General features: G+C 34.2%; 1 protein-coding gene across 5 annotated transcripts in view; it reads right to left on the reverse strand.

The window, feature by feature from the left end:
- Nucleotides 1-16,024, reverse strand: part of TBC1D5 (TBC1 domain family member 5) — a 318,698-nt gene that overhangs the window by 125,189 nt on the left and 177,485 nt on the right. For all 5 annotated transcript variants that reach the window (XM_082754395.1, XM_082754394.1, XM_082754396.1 and 2 more), the window contains 4 exons: nt 11,100-11,202; nt 5,199-5,287; nt 3,698-3,748; nt 3,540-3,609 (listed from right to left, as the gene is read on the reverse strand). In XM_082754395.1, coding sequence (XP_082610521.1) covers nt 3,540-3,609; nt 3,698-3,748; nt 5,199-5,287; nt 11,100-11,202 — 313 coding nt within the window. The remainder of the gene's footprint in view (nt 1-3,539; nt 3,610-3,697; nt 3,749-5,198; nt 5,288-11,099; nt 11,203-16,024) is intronic.

Genomic DNA, 16,024 nt, shown 5'->3' on the forward strand with positions numbered 1-16,024 from the left:
GAGAGGTGTCCCTGCCCATGCCAGGAGATTGGAACTAGGTGGTCTTTAAGGTCCTTTCCAACCCGAACCATTCTGATTCTAGGATGGACAGCTTATGTCATCTTTCCAATAACACACCTACAAGAAATTAGCCAGCATGGGAGGTGAGTAAAGGTCCACAGACAATTTGAGAGCCCATGGGAAGTAGGTAGGGGCAGAAAAATTTCCTTATTCCACACTTAAATGCCCTCTATGTTCATTATTTGAAGTAATACATTAGAAACAAGTTACTGAATTCTTTTCTGCTTCTCTATTGTATGACTATTTGTTATTATTATTTCATACCCATTTCAGTGTTTTCTTGGTCACATGCCAGAATGTGGAGAAAAAAGAAAGGAATCCACTAAGTATGTCTAATCTTCTACAAGAAAAGCACTCCTAAGTTATAACATTGCCTTAATGTTAAATGCCAGTCTACAGCAACCTTTTGCAGAAACACACCCATTTATCTTTGAAACTAATCATAAAAACCTGTTACTGTATGAATTCACAGTCTGTGCATGCTCTGTCAGTTGGCACACATCTGCAATGTGTACATTATTCAGGTTTATTCTAGTTGAGTTTAACTTCAGCTTGACCATGCATAAGTCTGATGACTCAAGAGAACTGTATTTTTAAAATTTTCTTGATTATAGGCATAAGACCTTATATAGAAATCTCAACATTAGAATCTTTCAACCTGTATGAGCTTGTAACATGACAAGACTCGGTAGTCACCCAGACTAGTCTTTACACCATTAGTTGTCTGTAGGTTTATAGTCATCTTTACAAAATTAAAAGACAGTCTTACACACTGGTTTAAGTGTGAAAGGATTCTGATTATGAAGACCAACACATGCCTCATGATTTGGTGCACACCATGAAGAAGTTTGGTGAATAACTAGAGAGCATATGATATGTCTGCTGTCTCTTCTCAAGCAATTTGGTTGAGAAAATGACGATACATTTAATCAGTTGAAATTGCTCCAAATAATATCATCAAACTGGTATGAAAGGAACAGCCCAAACACAAAGATGGTCAAATGAACTAATAGAATTAAGCTGTCAAAATGTTTACCTAGAAATGATTCACAGTGTCTCTGCCTAAAGCACAGAAGCTAAGTGGACAACATGATACTGTGCCCATGCCTATCCTCACTACATATTGACTTGCCACATGGGACGAAACACCTGTTTTCTTTTTGTGAGCTTCTTAGTCTTGGCAAACATTTCATGAGTGTATGGGCTTAGCCATCCACTGTTACCATGAAATATAAATGATAGACCCCGAAGGGATGTGGTTCGCAGTAAGGAAAAGAAGCACAGCTCAGAGATTTGTTATACTATTTGAAGGAGAGCACCAGTTTCACCTGTAAGAACAATTTAAATATTTATTACCAGTGGAACAGAGCTGAATATTTTAGATCAAGTATTAGTAACAAAATCACCAAATCCTGCCACACAACATTACTGAACACAACATGAATTGGAATGGCTGGTATTTGATACTAATACAACTTATATATTCATGCATTTAGGAAACAAATGCTACAGCAGTAAAGAGAGGCTAGGACATAGCACAAGTATAAATGTGGACAGATTTCTCTCATTAACCACTAGGGAATGCCGTAGCTGGAGCAGCTCCTCTAATGGCAATTGGGAGTAATGGAACCAACTGTTAGAGGCTATAAAATGTAACATGTATCTCAGAGCGCATGCTTTCATTGCTTCATTTGTGAAGACTCAGACTTTATTATGTAGCCAACCCTCAAAGTCATGATTGTAAAAGGCACACGCACAAGAAAGGATTATTAAAGATTATACATGTTTGCAAAGAACAAGAACAAACAACCAGATATTAATCCATGTACTGTGCATAGTTAATTTTTTATGCTGTGAAAGGACTAGAAAGGGTAATGTAAACTTTCACCTTCTACCCAAGCACTGTAAATCTGTAAGTCGACCTAGTTATTTCCTGGAATAAAAATCAGCCTCAGACTTCACCACCTCTGTCACAGAAATTGGAACAAATATGCTTGAATACACTGAATTCTGAAAAGTTACACTCAAGAGAAACATCTTGCAGCTTTGTTGTTAGAATAAAAGTGACTATGTAATAAGTTCATAAAATTTGTATCTCTTACACTTTATCTGTAGTTACTGAAAACTATGTAAAATTCAAATCTAAATAGTAATTTATAACTGTAGATAGCTCTGGCCAACACTCCGTATCTATAAAATATATACACAGATACATTTAAACATTTAAATAAAATAGAAGCTTTTATGTGAGACTTGGATGAACAACATTTTTTTCAACAGACAGGCAAAATCATCTCTAAAATTAGCACTCCCTAATTACAGTTTGCAAGTATATGTTTTGGTGCACATGCGTGGGCATCCAAAAATGACCAAATTCTTATTAATTTATTTTTGACTCTACTTGCCCTATGGTCTGTGAAAAATGCTGAAATAAATCAAGTTGGAACTTAGTCTGGAGACCAACTCTTTTAGTGTATACATTGAAAGTCTTGGACAACAGTAACATGGCTGTTTTACTAGACCCTTCTACGTACAGCCCATCACGAAAATAATTTTTCAGAATTAAAGAAAAACACAAAAAGGGAAAGAGACAGGAAGAAAGTAGAAAAAAAAAAATCTTGAACATTAGAATGAGGTAAAACAGACAGAGGGAACTGTTAAATCTGCCATGCGTGAAAAATGGTTACAGGCAAAGACTAGATATTCCTTGCAAAGAGTTCAGAGAGGGCAAGAAAAAAAAATAGTACAAAAAAAGGTTCTGTAAAACTAAACACAGAAAAGGCTTTTCCATACTGTGAAACAAAATGCTAAATACAATGGCATCTGTATAGCTACACTGCTGATTTAAGGGGCACAGACATTCCTTCAGAATATCCTCAGGCCAAGAAGAAAAGAGGGGGGAAAAAAAGGATCATCATCAACAAAAAAGAGGTGGCATCGGGACAAAGTCACAGATGAACCCTGACCTATGATGGGCAACCTATGAACAAAATTTTGGTTTCACGTCAAATTGTTCATATTGAAAACGATTTAAACCAATTCAAGCCTCAATGTTAAACACTATCTCAATGTATTTATTTAACATGCCATTAGCGCAAGTTTGGGGCACTTACATGTGTCTATGACAAGCAATCTTTTAACTGCTATACATGAGTATCTCTCATAAACAGGAGAATAATTTTCCTGTGTGTGGCATTCGATATCAAAGTGATCTTTCCACAGACAGGATCTGCCAACTGACTTTCCACAAGTGCTTATGACCTAATTCTGAAAAACCTCTAAATAACTTAATTTTAACTTGATTAAAACCAAGTTAAAATTAAGTTAATTTTAAATTAACTTTTAATTGTTTAACTTTGGTTAAACAATTAACCAAATTGTTTAAGAGAACAAACGTTATCATCTTCAAATTACTTCAGTCACATTAAAAAACACATTTGTTTAAGAATAGAATAAATACATTTTAGAGTAATATTTACCTTCTGACTGTCATGTTCAAAAGTTGAAAACCAATGTTCTGCAGTCTTCATAAGACGTGTGAACATTGCACTGAAAGGGGAAAAGCCAGAAACTTGGTGTTAAATAATGTATTGCAAATAAGAGTAAATTAAATGTAAAGGAAGTTGTTAAAACTTACTAGGCATCATGTTCCAGATATTCAGGATTCAAAAGGACTTTCATTTCCTCACTGAAAAAATCAACAGAGAACAATCCAAATGTGAATGTTTGTTTTTGGTCAGTGCTCTGCATGTACTATTATGTATTTATAAGCCAACTTTCATATAAAGTGCAAATGAGAAAACTATCCTTTTTAATTAAAAAGAGCAACTCCATTGAACAAATGAAGTCTTTCCTTTTTATAAAGATCAAAAACAAATTAGCTGCCTTGTCTGCACTACAATGAAGTAACCATCTAATTACTCCAAATAACAAATTACTGAATGTCACAATGTATTATTTGAATATGCTTGATCTACAATAATTGATTGCTGCACAATCTATCACTGTTTGTCCAAAACAACAAAAAATGGTTACTGGTCAAATATGCAGTATCAAAACATTAATTTATTTTGTTTTAATAGCCTGTATTTTTATTGTACTTTAACAGCAATTAATCAGTGACAGCACCTCTTTTCCATCTACTTTGTTCTTTGGCTCTACTTTTTCAGTGGCACTGGAACAGAATGCTGCATGTAACACATGCTTATTTTGAGTTCCTTTGCACTGAAGGGCATCTTCTAGGTAATTTCAGGATATCTGAAGACGTACACTGAATAAAAACACACACTTGTAAATAAATTCCATCCTTATGCTAATACTGCCTTTGGACAATCACATTGAGGGGTGCTAAAGAGGTTATGATACATAGCACATATAATTAAATTGGCCTTTATTCACTGCTAGACTCCACAAGCAATGACAAAAAAGACAAATTAAAAGAAATTGATTAAATATCACAAATGATTTGAACAGGCAACTAGTTTATTTATTTATTTTGAAAAGCTTTACATATAAGGCAAGAAAAAAGCATCTGAATTCAGTTCACAATCATACGTGATATAGTATTTTATACACGTGTATAAACACGTGCACGCACAGCTTGGCTGAAATGGAGAATCAATACCTAAAATTAATGTTACTACCAAGACAAAACATAGTCAGGTATTGCAGCTACAACATTGCAAGGTAATAAAGGAAATATCAGTCAACAACGCATCTACATTGATTATTTTAAGATACAAGGAAAGAAAGTTGTTAATGTGTCCATTCTAAGACTATGTTTTTCTACTCCGCTTCCTCTCTGCAATAACAAAAACTAAAGCATTCTTGGCAATAACAAAAAATGAGGTGAACATTAAAGTTTTCATTTAGGTTTGCTGTGTTCCCTTTTTTCTATATGTAATAGCTGTGAATTGGCCAATGTCTACACTAAAACCTCCCTTCGCATGTTGTAGTAGGGAAGACAAAATAAGGACATTCCCATAAAAGCAAGACGATGCAACATTTTCTCAAGTTAATTTATTAATTATAAACAAATAATTAAAGAACATATTTACAAGTTCTAATCCAGAAAACTCTATGTATTTTTTCTAAAGAAGCAAATTTTTAATATTATATAAATAAAACGTTATGCTTGCCTTGGTTGTGCAGCTTCACTGGCATGTGAAAAAGCTTGGTGGTCACAATGCAGAATAAAAACAATGGGAGCTAAGAGTTCATGCATACCCTAAACATAAAAAGAAGCAAAAGTACTGTAAGATATTTCATTCATATAATAGTTCATAAAGCACAGCATCAGGCAGCCCGCAATACTGGGTGCAAACTAACTAAAAGTGTGAACATTTATATTCTTAACAGAATGGTTTCATAATCAGTCTTTTATTTTAAATTCTGATTAAATCCAAGTGTTTATTCTGCTACATTATGGGGGAAGCAAGTTATTCTCCCTTCTTCTAACACAACAGGCAACAGATTGGCAATGGTAAGCAACCGTGCACCTGGCAGTTTACTCTAAGATCTATATTCATAAATATAAATTTTATTTATGTTAATTACAATCATGATCCACAGTACACACAGATCTGCAATAAGGACAAATTACAAAATTTAAAATTATTATTATTTTTTAATTTTATAATGTTCCAAAACTACCATAACAGTAGCCTTTAGAGGAGACTTGGGCAGCTATTTGGGAAATTAGAATATTAAAGTTCCACATGAGAAATAAAAGGGCCTTTTCACCTTTCTTTTTTTTTTTTTTTTTTTAAATTAAAAAAAGTCATTAGGTCAATATTTTAAAAAGTACATTATTAACACAGTGTGTAGGAGACCTGGAACTGTTCCATTTCAGACTTTTACTTACAAATACAATCTATATCCAGACATAGTCAAAATATAAAGCCATGCAGGAATCAGAGTGGAAAAAAGTGGTGGATAGTTCAGGACTTGGGACAGGGTTAGAAGCATGGCTGGGCAACCCATCAATGCTCACCAGAGGAGTCTTGACTCAAATTGGTTCATCTGGGGATTTCCAATGTGTTAATGGGAGCAGAAGCAACCGCTTCAGCAAACAAACAGCCCAGTTGTTAGCAAGCAGCAACATGCTGGCAGGTAAAACAATTGTCTGCAGAATGAAACCTCAGCTACAGGAGAGATTCAGCCCCTTCCCTCAGCTTAGACCAGGAAAAAGGAGGATCTGGGAAATTTGGATAAAGCAGTGGAGCTGGGTTCCCAGTGGGGGACACGGAAGGCAGGTGGGAACTACATAAGATTGGGGTGGGGGTCAGACATAAAAAAAAAAAAGCGAGGGGAGCCCTTTAGTGATGGAAAAGGTGTAGGATGAAGCATGGAGACCTGTCTGGCTGCCTTTGGATGCACAGATCGCTCCAAGGAGAGGGAACTACAGACATTGGCCCCCCAAAGAATGGTACAGTGCCTGTTCCACCACATGCTTAGCAGATCTCACATTTATTTTGTTCCCTGCTTGGATTCTCTGACCTTTGTGTTGGAGTAGGATCTCTGGACGCTATTAAGATCTCAATTAGGCAGCATATTATTAAAATTCTTGGGATACTCTCAGATAGGTCAAAGTAGAACTGTGATATTACATGCAGCATTTCAGGAGTGTTCAGTATGTAAGAGTTACCAGCTTGATACAGGCAAATCCATTATCAGAAATGAAACAAACAAACAAATAAAAACAACAAAATACACTTAAAGTTTTATCAGAAATATCAGATGTAGATCAGAGCAGAGAGAGGACTCAGATAGATAAGAAAGCCCTCTCTAGGTCATTATCTATCACTATCTATCTATGATGCATGAATCTCATTTGCTTATAAAAGGAAATTCCAATACTTGGCAACATGGAGGAAAATGAATGGTGGTGGAACTATCTCTGTGTTCTCTCAACCAAAATCTAGGAAATCCAATTTTAATTTCTTCAGAACTGAGGCAACTGCGGATATAGCCTCAACTGTAGGGTTGCAGCAATACCAAATTCTGTTGACTGGGCATAGCTAAAGACAGCAAACATACTAAAGAGTGGAGCTTTTCTTTCCCTTCTGATTTCTGAACCTTTAGGGACTACTTCAAAAGATGGAAAAAAAAAAAAAAAAAAGTTAAACCCTAGGTTCTCATGTAGCCACTTGATTTCAGGAGCTGATCCGAAATTCTCAAACGCAACAATATAATTTAGATTGCAAGTTGACAGCCTCAGATTTCTGAAAGTCTTACAGCTGTACCAGGAAAGAAAGAAATAGGAATGACTGGGAGATAGGTCCACAATTAGAAGATAAGTAAAAATACCAAAAATATTTAAATAAACTGTAGATAACAAATGCTGTGCTTCCATATATACTATCAGACCTCAGATAATTAACAGCTCCACATCTAATCTTTTATTCGCCCTGATATACTAACATGAAATAAGAGAAATGGAAATGCCAAAAACCTAACTAATAAAACTACCAGCTAAGTTGTAAACACGTAAGTTGAAGAAAAAGAAAGAGGACATAAAATAAGAATTAGTCATAAAAGATAAAAGCACATCATACATTCTTCCAACATAATAATGTATCAACTATATAATAAAGTAGAATTGTAATGCGGCTGCCCACATACAACAAAAACAAAACAAACAGATGATGAAATATCAGAATTTCAAAAAGATACCTCTGATCTTTCAGTTACAAGAGTACTTCAACTGTTTAGAGATTTTTAGTTTGGCAAGAAAAGCCACCAATGTAATATGCATACACATTTTTTCAATGCTGCAGTTTACTAAAACTCTTTAGTGTTAATAAATAAGTTGACAGAGCTCAGATAATTTTATGACACTTCCCAGCTACAACAAAATATTGATTTCATAATACAGTCTATGGTTTAGAAAGAAAACCAGAAATACAGCATTTGTACAATGCAAAGTGAATCAATGCATTTCAAAATTATATTGACTTCTTTAAGGTCAATCAAATCATGAGTGAACAATGGTTAGCCTAGCAATTTAGCTTAATTGTCACTATTTCTTTTCAATGTAACTAGGACCAGAATTTTTGGCACCAATCTTATAGAAGAATGCTAATAGTAATTTTTACATATTCTTAAGTACAATATACTATTCTCTTTACATTTTTTATTTACAGCTGCTATTTAAAAATTCAATGATCCCACTGAGGATTCTGTCTTTAAAATCTCTATAATACAGCCTCACAACATTCTATTCCATCTGACTAGGGACGGAAATGTCTTTCCCCATCAAATAAAATGTTACTCCATGCTGGTCAAAAAAACACAAAACCTACTACAAAGACAAATTTCATGCATATATGCATATTAAGCAAACATTGATTCTTCTAAGAATATATACTGATGCTACATAATAGCTTGAATGAAATATTGCAAATTGCAGCCCTCTTTATTTATAAGGATGCAAATTGCCAAGGAACTAGAACTTTTTTCCAAATATTTGGAAGAGAAACATCAGGTCCTGTACAGATGTTAACAGATGTAAGTGCAAGTTTTCATTTACTGGCCAAGTGTCACAATTACGACAGCAAATTTAATTCTTGCATGTGGTCATAAAAATGTGAGAGAGGAATTCCCATACAGAACAACAGGATGAATCCCACGATGGATACTGAATATGAAGATAAACTTCAGAATTTGAGCTTTGTATTCAGGTCACTTTGGAGAGAGCATCTCAGAAATGATCCATTCCTGATGAATCAATAGTAACCTTTATTATCTTCATGAAAATATGCTATACATTGCTTTAGTGGGAAGTCAATGGTAAAAACAACCAAAAAAAATGGTAGGACAGGAAGACTGACTACAACATAGGTATTTGATAATAGAGAAAAAAAAAAAGTATCCTGTCACCACCACAAACTGCTTCCTATTAGCTAATTCTGAGAAGGATACTGATGGTCATAAAATAAATTGTATCTAAAGAGAGAAGAACATGGGGACAAAAAAAACAGAATTGTTACTAATAAGCTAACAGGATCATCATTTTTTTAAAAAAGGCCTTTTAAAATGAGGTATGAGAAACGAAAAGCTTCTAATAAAAATGACATGTGTCCATTAGAAGGGAGTAAAATCATAACCATTTGCTATTTTGTGGACTTGGAAGGGCACCACAACACTTGGATGATATACTGAAACACTTCAGAGATATTAAATCAACAGTTTTTCATGATCCAAATTTATTTCCTTTTATACACTTTACCTCTCCTTGTAGTCCTGTGGCAACCCCTTCCTGAAATTACTGCACTACTGATGCAACCAACACCAGTTGAAAACAGAGGTAAATAAGTTTTCTTTGTCAACAGCCTGTAGGCTCGCAAAATTGAACCTGTTCTTTTATCTGCCTATGTTCATTTAGCCCACCAAGCAGTCTTTATTAAAGCTGAGACATCAGGCAGTCAAAGTTCATTAATACCATTTATATAATCTCTGCAGTTTCAATTAACTCAGCAAGACATTCTACTACATGATAACAGTCTCATTAATTCAATAAAATCCCATAACTATTAACAATATGGTCTATGTTAAACGGGGTGTCACCTAGTAGAAAATAATAGCTTTAACAGCTTGTGATGAAACTCAGGGCTTTCTTTTTTTAAAATTTGATCTGGCTAAATATTCCATCCTTATGTAGAAAGGTATTATTTCTTGGTAAGGAATCAAGAGGATTTTAAATATGAGCAGAGGGTAATTAAGTCCTTTTAAGTCATATCAAAGAGTAAAATAATACTTCTTATTCAATAACTGATAGTCTAAATTAGCTGGAATGTGTTCTTCCATTTTCCCATCATCAGAATGTTGGCCTATATTCACTAGAAAGGGGAGGTTGAATACTGCAGAAGCTCACAATTCTCATTCTTTCTTGCTATCATGCAAGACAGTCTGTCAAACATGAAAAGTAACCAGCTGATGGAGATTTGATATGTTTGATAACTATATATTTGATTTTTGATTTAATCTGTTTAGTTCCTGTTTCTTGGAAATTGGAAAAGACCAATGTTGATTGGTCTTTTCATGTATCGCAACTAATTTACTGGCTTAGGGGCAGGGTGGTCACATACCATGCCTGGGAGCATACAGTGTGTTATAAAACTCTTCACATTTACTGAAGCTTTGTATTTTTGTCCTACCTAAAGTTTGCTGCTCTACAGTTTACCTTTTGTCCATGTCCCTCAGTTTGTCAGTCACTGATCTTGATACAGTTAATAGTCTGGGCAAACAAATACAAATGTCTATAAATCTGTGTATCAGTCTTGCTACATTAATTTAATATTGTGCTTATATTCACTTCAAAACCTTCAGAAGAAATGTTACATTAATTTAGCCCTCATCCCATATGGATGTATATTGTTAGTGCAGCTTTAAAGGCTACCCGTACCATTTAAACAAAGAAGGTGTAAGCAGGCACTCTTTCTGGCGATACTGCAAAAGTGGTATTTGCTAGCACCCTTGTCCATCAGTCAACAGGCATTTGTCAGCAGCATTGCATTTCTTTGCTACACGACTAGATAAAGAATCTATTTGCTAATACATAGCATGGCTTTAGCACCTTGAGGAAGAATATGAAGTATTATATGAAACAAAAAACCAAAATAGTAAATTTTGCTAACATTTCAGAAATCACTACTTGTGATTTTTGTTTATTCAGTACCATTTTTAATCCTGATACTTACCTTTTTTTTTTTTTTTTTTTTATACCAAAGCACAGAAAGCCTCCTGTTCCTGTTCTTTTTCTGTTTCACCAACATCGAACAAAAATATGTTTTTTATAAAAGAATTCAAATTTAGACAACTTAGAAACTTTTAAAAAAACAACAATCTGAGGGACTGTACTATGAGGAAAAAGCGTATGTTATTCAGTGAGCTTACTTTTCTCACTACACAGATGACAAGCAACTCTTTGATTACTATAGCATTATGATACAACTTCAGATACAACAGAACTACATTATTGTCAAACCATATAGAAAATGTTGAGTCGATGAATGCCACCTGTACTATATTTTCATTACCTGTTTATAAAGCAACTGCTCATTTTCTCTGGCATAGCAGAACAGAACATCTGTAAGAATTTTCCTCACATTCTCTTGCTGGAAATACTGCATTTCAGGAAAACTGAAAGTGAAGAAATACAATGAAAGAAAACGTTATAGCTCACAAAATCTCAGCTGCTGTTCTTCTATAAACATTTTTAGGTAAGACAGAACCTCTCTTGTCTGCTTTCCTATCTCTTTGTGAATTGTGCATGCTGCTGGAATAAGAATACTTGTACGGACTTGTTTTATTTTCTTGCAACCAAATTTCTGAACAATGTTCTTTAACATCATTCTGTTACATGATGATATCACTAGTTATATTTGAATATGAAATCCCTTTCAACATTAAGAAAGCTAGAAAGCTGCAAGAATGAAATGAAATGGCAGGTTGCTTTAATTGTCAACTTGTAACAAGCAGCCAATCCAACTGTAATTGGATATCAATCTGTCCTGCAATTTCAGTTTGTCTTGCTCTTTCTTCTTCTCAAGATAAAAGTTACGTAAAGGAAGAGTACAAGAGCTACAATATGGTAAAGAAATTTATAAAATTTCCAGTTCTAAACTGGAATAAAATAGAAGAAAGAAAACTATGCCAGAAGAAGCATACAGAAAAGGTTTCAATGCTTCATAAATATTTGAAAAATGATTAGCATATTAATGACAAGATTTTAAAACTATCTCACAATCATCATGAAAACTGGCATCCTAGTTTTCTTCATCTCTAAGCAAGCTGCAATGTATCTTACTGGCATTTTTTTGTCATGCAACATTATTAAATATTTCACTGTCTTTAGCAGCTGTCTCAAGCAAACCTTCAAATTATGAAATAGTTGGATACTTTGGCAGGGTAAATATTCTTTAAATGAAATAGTATTAAATTGTATTAGTGTGATAAGAAGGGGAAAAAGCTTCTGGGAAAATCCTGTTATCCAGGAAAATGCAGCTATTTAGAATCTCTATCTTTTCTGAAGCTACTCTCACTGGTATATACCAGCATATCCTGCTCCTTGACTGCTGGAAGTAGGAAAGAAACTGGTTATGCAGAATGTATTTTAATGATTAAGTGCACAAACCACAGTGTTTTCATGTTTACTGAAGAAGTAACTAGATGGCAAAAATATTTGATAAAGCAATCAACCCAAGCCCCTTCTAACTATGTGGAGCAATAACAAATCCAAAAAATGATATAACTAGAAAGGTATAATACCAAAAGGAAAGGAAAAGGTAAAGTTCAATAAGGAAAAGAAGAATTCTTAACATGACAGTAACGGTAGGCTTCAGGGCAGACTGCTGATATAAAGGTTATAGCATTGTCAATTTTAAAATGAAGTTGTAAGGATTGCAGCTAAGTTTTCTTCAAGCAGATTTTATCTTGTCTGTTTCCAGAGCATGAGATACAATGCTAAACTTTAGACCAGTTATATTGAGGCTGTTGTAAAGCCTGTCATGGAGGAATGATATAAGAAATTGCAACAAATTACATCTGATAAAACTGTATTAAAAGTAATATGTTCATCTCACAGTGGTAATAACAAGTAAGCACAGAAGCAACTAGAAAGGTGTATTGAAATGCTTGGATAAAAGATCTGATGCAAGACTCATGGCAGAGAGAGAAGACACTATGGCTTGAACACAATAACGTGGAAGTACCGAGAAAGGCATTGGGATGAAGAGTACAGCATTTTCCTGGCACCTGATGGGGGTAATGGTAGACCAACATTTGGATACTTGTATGCACTTGTACTAATCAAATTACTGTAGAGGAAGGACACAGCTGAGACCAAAAAGGTGCATTACAGCAGATGGCAATCGACATAATTTAGGGGTTTGAAGAGATTATTTCTGAAGGACTGTTATTCAGGCCTGCCCTATGAAGTTTAGGAGGAGAAGACTAACAAAGAAAACTCAAAAATACACAAAGATATCTGTGAGGATCTAGTAATACCAGAGATTGTGACAGAGAGGATAATAACGAACTCATGAATAAGCTGGCTTAAGTATTAATTATAGTAAGTGTAAATACAAGAGATCATGAGGGAACTATCAGTTCAGGACGGATTTTTATGGAGAATGTCATTTTATAACTAAAACACTGTAAGACATACAGTATCCTCAAATCAGGCAAGACAAGAATACTGTTCATGAATATTAGAATATTACATTTAATTACATCTTTGAGAAAGGCTGCATAAGGAAATGGAAATTTTACCATAACGGCTTCAATTAAGCAAAGGTGCATTCAAGGCCTTACTTTCTGAAAGTGAAGATCAGCTTCAGTTAGTTATCTTTTTTTAAAACACTTGTTTCGTCCACTTAAGGGCCCCTACACAAGTAGCAAAGAAGAAACTTGGGCTGGCAACTAAATAAAAGGATGTACAAATACTTTCTAAAACAAATTTGGTGGCAAACAGAAAAGAGGCTCTCAACAACAGCTGTAGAGCTACCATCTTCTTTTTCATTAACAGATTCCATCTTCTGCCATTCCGCAACACTGTTACTCAGCTGGGTTGTGCTTTAGCAGCAAGTATGGGGAAAGCTACTAAACCAGAAAAAAAGTGGAAGAGGATGCTCTTGAGATTGCAAAGATTTGGTAAAGAATAAAGACAAACACTGTTGCTCACTTTTTCTTGAAAAGGAATGAGATGGTGTATAAAGGTAGCTCTTTCAGCAGTTCACTCCTCTTACATGGAAACTAGATTTTGTCTATTGAATTCTTACCTGGTGGATGATTGTTTCTTCCTATATCTAACATATCAGGAAGGATTTAGCTGCTAAATGCCTTCTCCACTATTTTTATTTTGGTTTGGTTTTGTTACTGGGAAATGGAGAGTGTGAAAACGCAACACCCACCACTATTCATCTTCATACTCTTTCCATTATCCTAAATTGTGATTGTTAATCCCAAAGCAGAAACTAGGTAGACATATATAAAAACATTTCTACAAAAGTAAAAAATAACCTGCTTAGACTGCTGCAAATGACCCCTAAACTGTTCTGTTTTCTTAAAATACTGAGAGAGTATTTTTACTGAGAGAGCCAATTCTGGTTATTTACAATGCTAAATGTAAGAGGTGGTGCCAGCAAGTAAACTTGTATTTTGATTTGACTGGTAGCTAGATGTTTTTGCATCCATGGATCCGCTGACTTCCATTTCAGCAAATACATCTTTTAAATTCTTCTTTATTCTTTACCTTTTTAATCATCACGAAACAAATCAGCATTGTTCTCTGGTACAACTTTTGAATGACAGTAATTAATCATTGCATTCTTAAGACTATTATGAGTTATATGGTGTTAGTTCACACACAAGCTCCTTTCTTAGTAGAATAATAGAATGCAGTATTATAAACACAACTTGGTTGGTACTGCTATCTGTATTTAAAGGCAAGCTTTTACTTTCATTATAATAAGCCTCCCTTACCCCCACCTTCCTACCCTAATTTTTGAGAAGCTTCTTATTTGACAGAAAGAGAGATGGCATTTGTTTCCATCTCAAAAGAATATGTTTCTAAAAATTGGAAGGAAAATCTGTTCTGAACCTCTCAACTATCAGCTAGTAAAAAATGAGGCAGGTCATTAATTAGAAATGTTGATCACTAATGAGTTAGGATTAATGTAACAAAATCCTTTCCTGCTTTGCTTGTAAATATTGGAAGTTTTTATTATGCAACAGCCAAAATATATATTTATGGATTGGATTATATATTTAATGGATTGGATTATTAGCACATAATTTCAGGTGACTGAAGTTTATTTAGGTAAAGGTGAGCTAGAATCCTTTTATAATTATTGAAAAAATCCCCATACTTCTCTGCCATGTGACTGATCTGATCTATACTAGACATTTACTTTAGGAAAAGATTGTGTCCTAGGATTCTTCAGGTATACAGATTCTAAAGGATGATTACCCCAGTTGTGAGCATTTATATTGTAAAATCTAATATTGGATGAGGTAACAATTCACAAACTGAACAGATACACATGAACAAACTTCCTCACAGTTCCCCTTAGTTAACAGAATTTTGACATTTTATAGAATCACAGAATGGTTTGGGTGAGAAGGGACCTTAAAGATTGTTTAGTTCCAACCTTCCTGCCACGGAAAGGGACACTTCGCACTAGAAAAAAACATTTAAACAACGCCAATTTAAAAAGAGTATTTCTACCCACATTTCCAGTCTATTATCACTAGACTTCAGTGAATTTTAATAAAAACATTACGAATTCTTTACTGCTTTGCTGGATGGGATTCTGGTTTGATATGCTGTGTGCAGTTAGCATCACACTGTTGAGCACTGTTTAAAGATGTTGGATGATGGAGTGCTGAACTTGGTGACAAAGAATGAAAAAATATTCTTTAAATAAGAAACAAGCTAGAAGATGATGATGATAATTGAATATAATACTCAAGCATTTTAAATTTTAATAAACAGCACTGTAAGTTATTGACAAATCTCTATATTGTAACTTCAGGAATTTACTCAAAGAATAGAAATGAAAAAACAGTGTTAAATACAAGTTACGTATATTACAAAGCCATGAATGTAGAACTTATTGCTTCTTACACTACTGCTAGTTTACAAACACATATATATGCATACACACTGCATACAATATGATTATGATTTTACGATTAGTATATGAATATAAAATATATATATAGTGTATACATATACATTTATATAGTCTGTGAAATAAATTCATGCTGATAATTTTGCTTCTCCACTGTTTGACTTATTTTGATACTGATGATGTTTTCTACTGTTATTTCAAGTACATTTTTCTTTTTTCCTTTTTTTTTTTTTAATTAAAATTTTAATTCTTTAGTCTCTATTACTGACATTACTGAACATCACTCATGCTGCCATTTGCCAGAGAGGAAGTCTGGACTTTGTATATGT

This window comes from Aythya marila, assembly GCF_965140915.1.
Source record: "Aythya marila genome assembly, chromosome: 2".
Taxonomy (NCBI): Eukaryota; Metazoa; Chordata; class Aves; order Anseriformes; family Anatidae; genus Aythya; species Aythya marila.